Source organism: Micropterus dolomieu, linkage group LG12 (assembly GCF_021292245.1).
Source record: "Micropterus dolomieu isolate WLL.071019.BEF.003 ecotype Adirondacks linkage group LG12, ASM2129224v1, whole genome shotgun sequence".
NCBI classification, from domain to species: domain Eukaryota; kingdom Metazoa; phylum Chordata; class Actinopteri; order Centrarchiformes; family Centrarchidae; genus Micropterus; species Micropterus dolomieu.
The window spans coordinates 35,722,818-35,728,424 of record NC_060161.1 but is presented as its reverse complement, the minus strand read 5'-3'; the positions used below and the strand labels follow the sequence as shown (position 1 = coordinate 35,728,424).

The 5,607-nt window shown below is 46.6% G+C and overlaps 1 protein-coding gene across 4 annotated transcripts in view; it reads right to left on the bottom strand.

Moving 5' to 3' along the window:
* LOC123980308 (H-2 class II histocompatibility antigen, E-S beta chain-like) overlaps positions 1-3,567 on the bottom strand; it is a 236,945-nt gene extending 233,378 nt beyond the window's left edge. For all 4 annotated transcript variants that reach the window (XM_046064631.1, XM_046064629.1, XM_046064630.1 and 1 more), the window contains exon 1: positions 3,541-3,567. In XM_046064631.1, coding sequence (XP_045920587.1) covers positions 3,541-3,543 — 3 coding nt within the window. In that variant the 5' untranslated portion in view covers positions 3,544-3,567. The remainder of the gene's footprint in view (positions 1-3,540) is intronic.
* Positions 3,568-5,607: the final 2,040 nt, after the last annotated feature.

The following is a 5,607-nucleotide window of genomic DNA, read 5'->3' as shown; positions in this document are numbered from 1 at the left end:
AAACAGGTAAACAGACAGACAGGTACAGAGGCAGGTAAACAGGTAAACAGACAGACAGGTGAACAGACAGGTACAGAGGCAGATGAACAGGTAAACAGACAGGCAAGGTGAACAGAGGCAGGTAAACAGGTAAACAGACAGACAGGTACAGAGGCAGGTAAACAGGTAAACAGACAGACAGGTGAACAGACAGGTACAGAGGCAGATGAACAGGTAAACAGACAGGCAAGGAGAACAGAGGCAGGTAAACAGGTAAACAGACAGACAGGTAAACAGACAGGTAAACAGGTAAACAGACAAACAGACAGACAGGTACAGAGGCAGATGAACAGGTAAACAGACAGACAGGTGAACAGACAGACAGATGAACAGAGGCAGGTAAACAGGTAAACAGACAGACAGGTGAACAGGTGAACAGACAGACAGGTACAGAGGCAGGTAAACAGGTAAACAGACAGACAGGTGAACAGACAGACAGATGAACAGAGGCAGGTAAAAAGGTAAACAGACAGGCAAGGTGAACAGAGGCAGGTAAACAGGTAAACAGACAGACAGGTGAACAGAGGCAGGTAAACAGGTAAACAGACAGACAGGTGAACAGACAGGTACAGAGGCAGGTAAACAGGTAAACAGACAGACAGGTACAGAGGCAGGTAAACAGGTAAACAGACAGACAGGTGAACAGACAGGTACAGAGGCAGATGAACAGGTAAACAGACAGGCGAGGTGAACAGAGGCAGGTAAACAGACAGACAGGTGAACAGACAGGTACAGAGGCAGGTAAACGGGTAAACAGACAGACAGGTACAGAGGCAGGTAAACAGGTAAACAGACAGACAGGTGAACAGACAGGTACAGAGGCAGGTGAACAGACAGGTACAGAGGCAGGTAAACAGGTAAACAGACAGACAGGTGAACAGACAGGTACAGAGGCAGGTCAACGGGTAAACAGACAGACAGGTACAGAGGCAGGTGAACAGGTAAACAGACAGACAGGTGAACAGACAGACAGATGAACAGAGGCAGGTAAACAGGTAAACAGACAGACAGGTGAACAGGTGAACAGACAGACAGGTACAGAGGCATGTAAACAGGTAAACAGACAGACAGGTACAGAGGCAGGTAAACAGACAGACAGGTGAACAGGTGAACAGACAGACAGGTACAGAGGCAGGTAAAAAGGTAAACAGACAGACAGGTGAACAGGTGAACAGACAGACAGGTACAGAGGCATGTAAACAGGTAAACAGACAGACAGGTGAATAAACAGACAGGTAGAGAGACAGCTGGACAGGTGAGCAGACAGACAGGTAGAGAAACAGCTGGACAGGTGAGCAGACAGCCAGACAGGTAGAGAAACAGCTGGACAGGTGATCAGACAGACAGGTAGAGAAACAGCTGGACAGGTGAGCAGACAGCCAGACAGGTAGAGAAACAGCTGGACAGGTGATCAGACAGACAGGTGAGAAGACAGGTAAACAGACAGGTGAACAGACAGACAGGTAGAGAGACAGCTGGACAGGTGAGCAGACAGGTAAACAGACAGACAGGTGAACAGACAGACAGGTGATCAGACAGACAGGTGAACAGACAGACAGGTGATCAGACAGACAGGTGAACAGACAGACAGGTGATCAGACAGACAGGTGAACAGACAGACAGATGAGCAGACAGACAGGTGAACAGACAGACAGGTGATCAGACAGACAGGTAGAGAAACAGCTGGACAGGTGATCAGACAGACAGGTGAGCAGACAGGTAAACAGACAGGTGGACAGACAGACAGGTAGAGAGACAGACAGGTGAACAGGCAGAAAGGTGAACAGACAGACAGGTGAGCAGACAGACAGGTGAGCAGACAGACAGGTAATCAGACAGACAGGTGAGCAGACAGACAGGTAGAGAGACAGACAGGTAATCAGACAGACAGGTGAGCAGACAGACAGGTAGAGAGACAGACAGGTGAACAGGCAGAAAGGTGAACAGACAGACAGGTGAGCAGACAGACAGGTGAGCAGACAGACAGGTGAGCAGACAGACAGGTAATCAGACAGACAGGTGAGCAGACAGACAGGTAATCAGACAGACAGGTGAGCAGACAGACAGGTATTTACCCCAGTCAGTCACCAGAGGTTCCTTCAGGCTGGCGTGCTCCACCACACAGGAGATCTTCTCTCCAGACCTGATTCAACACAAACCAGCACGTCAGACTTTCTGCCACACTTACTGTAAGACCTGGACCTGGACCTGGACCTGGACTCACCTGGGCGTGTACTCCAGGTGAGAGTGGACCTGGTAGTACCAGTCCCCGTCTGCCAGCTCATCAGTGGAAGTGACATCAGAGGTGACTTCCTGTCCGTCTCTGAGCCAGCCCACTCTGATCTGTTTGGGGTAGAAGCTGAAGACGCTGCAGACCAACATGGAGGGATGTTTACCACCAGAGGGCGACGTAGAACTCAGGACCACGTAGGGCTCAGCTGCAACACAGACAAGATGATTATTATTAAGCCAATTTATACTTCAGCGTAGGTTATGCACGTAGCCTTCTGCTAACTGCAGCGGTTAAATGATAGTTGTGCGGCTCTTCTAGACTTTCCAAATGTTACCGGACTGAATGGATCAAATTCTGATAGTGAAACGAGTCATTTTGCGGAAGCTGACGAGCTCAAAAAGAGCCAACCAATCACAGGTCTTGTGGTCTGCGTCACCGTCGTAGTTACATTTTGGGGACGTACACATCAGGCTACAGCACAGGGTGACGCACCCAGTTTTTTTTACCTCCAAACCTTGTGACGCCCACGTAACATTACAGTAACTTTTGTTCAACAGAGGAGAACAGGAAGACCAGAGTCTGTCGCTGTAGTTCTAATACAGTAATAATAATAATAATAATAATCATAACTAAAGATGCGAGTGCAAAGATTTTGCAAGCTACACATACCCTGGGGGCTAAGCCCCCCTTCTTTCAACCCGAGTGAGGTCCCTGACTGTATTCACCTCACAGGAACATCTTCACCAACATTAAACAACAGATTAACAGAACACAGATGGGGATCAGTAACAAGCAACGACGGCACTCAAGAAAACACTGATGTTTGAATCTAATATGTTCTGTATAAGATAAAGAGCTTCAACATTTTCCAGTGAATCGATGTTATCTTTAAAGAGTATAGTGCCTCTTTTTCATAAATTCATGGCTGAACCAGTCAACGCCTTTCAGGAATAATCTACAATACTTTGGTCCATTTACCATCAATTCGAAGAAATGACAACTGGTTTCAGTTTCGTTATTGCGAAACCGTTTTCCTCATCATCAGTCCTGGATCTTAATACCGCTGTTAGTCTGATGAAGGTGAAAAGATCCTATTTCCACCGGGGAGATGGAAGTTAGTCCACAAGTTGGGCTCAGTGTTTGAACCTTACGCGTTAATATATCTGGCTTTGACTGAGGGAGACCAGAGTCTAGTTTCGGAAAGGCCTCCATCCTTTGCCTGCTAAGCAGGAACTACGATGATGACTTTGGTCAGATACCGTACGTACCATATATCCACGTAGATATCTGCTTCTGAATGTGCTCCGACCTGCTCATTAGTTCAAAGGAGGCGGTGGTGGTGCGCGTGTCCATGCATTGTCTGTGTGTGTTTAATCGTCCAACCGACTCTCTCTGAAGCCAGCAGGACTCATCACACATGGGTCTGAGAGCTCTGTCTGCATGTTTGCAGTGCACGTGAACGCAGCGTGCAGTCAGCTGGAAGCTTAAATTGACCTCAGCTGTCAGTCACAGAAAAAACAGTCGGAGAACAACAACAACAACAACAACAACCGCAGCTAAGACCTGTGCCTCACCTGTTTCAGTCCAGAGGAACTGCGCCGCCGCTGTGAAAACTTTCAGCTGTCCCGCCTTACTGGGCTGTGATTGGCTGCTCACAGAGGACGATAATGTATAATAATAACACAAATGTAAATGTTTTAAATCTTTTTATCCACAGAGGGAAGGCCAAAAGAGAGACAGCCGCATTCTACATCCATAAATACATTTTCAGATAAGAACCCTTCACCAAAGATTCATTCTTCAAGTCTGTTTTTACACTCTAAACCACCTCCAACATGAACGATGCACAGACGTAATGAAATCAGCACTTCAGACATTTTCTCTCTCTAACTCTGTGTATCTACACTTCTCTCAGTCCCTGTCTTGACAGGTAACCGAGAAAGAAGGTGAATGTGTTAACAGGAAGCGCTCAACATATCCTGCACATGTACTATTAACACACTCATAATGCACGAGTGCAGAGGGCTGTTTCACACCAGCAGAAGTCAGAGATCCGGGATCACAGACAAAGCTAGGCTTGACCTAGTGCGCATTTTCAGCTATTTAACATTTTTCATTCCAAGAAACATTTTTAACAGCGTGCTTCAAAAAAGTATATAAATATAAGTATATATATATATATATATATATATATATATATATATATATATAGAGAGAGAGAGAGAGAGAGAGAGAGAGAGAGAGAGAGAGGTGAAAATTGTTTAATCAATATGAATAATAGATAATAATAAAATAATAATAATAAAAGAAAAAACTGTATCATATTTGTAAGTTGACCCTGAGGCTGTAGTCCTGCAGTCTCAGGGTCAATCCCAGCTGAACCCTCACAGACTTTACCGACGTCCCCTGGAAAGAGGCTGCGAGGCCTCAAACCACTATTCATTAAGCAACATCTAAAAAAAATAGTTAATAAGGTGATTGCTTTCCTGTGACTTCATGTGTTCTGTGCAAATGATTCATAGCCCTGGCAAATTCTGACTTACAATTACTGTTATTCAACCAGCAAGTTGTTTCCTGAGTAGAAACGACACAGGTGTCTCCCAGAAGATGATAAGAAGATGCACAAGAGGAAATTAATCACCTTTTATTTACATTTGAACAATAAGCGAAAATCCAAAGATCTATACCAATACAAATAGGGGTGGTGGAGACTGAAACACAGCGAGTTGAGGTGGTGGAGACTGAAACACAGTGAGTTGAGGTGGTGGAGAGAGAAACACAGCGAGTTGAGGTGGTGGAGAGAGAAATACAGCGAGTTGAGGTGGTGGAGAGAGAAACACAGCGAGTTGAGGTGGTGGAGACTGAAACACAGTGAGTTGAGGTGGTGGAGACTGAAACACAGTGAGTTGAGGTGGTGGAGAGAGAAACACAGTGAGTTGAGGTGGTGGAGACTGAAACACAGCGAGCTGAGGTGGTGGAGACTGAAACACAGCGAGTTGAGGTGGTGGAGACTGAAACACAGTGAGTTGAGGTGGTGGAGAGTGAAACACAGCGAGGTGGTGGTGGAGACTGAAACACAGTGAGGTGGTGGTGGTGGAGACTGAAACACAGTGAGGTGGTGGTGGTGGAGACTGAAACACAGTGAGGTGGTGGTGGTGGTGGTGGTGGAGACTGAAACACAGTGAGGTGGTGGTGGAGGTGGTGGTGGTGGAGACTGAAACACAGTGAGGTGGTGGAGACTGAAACACAGTGAGGTGGTGGTGGTGGTGGAGACTGAAACACAGTGAGGTGGTGGTGGTGGTGGTGGTGGAGACTGAAACACAGTGAGGTGGTGG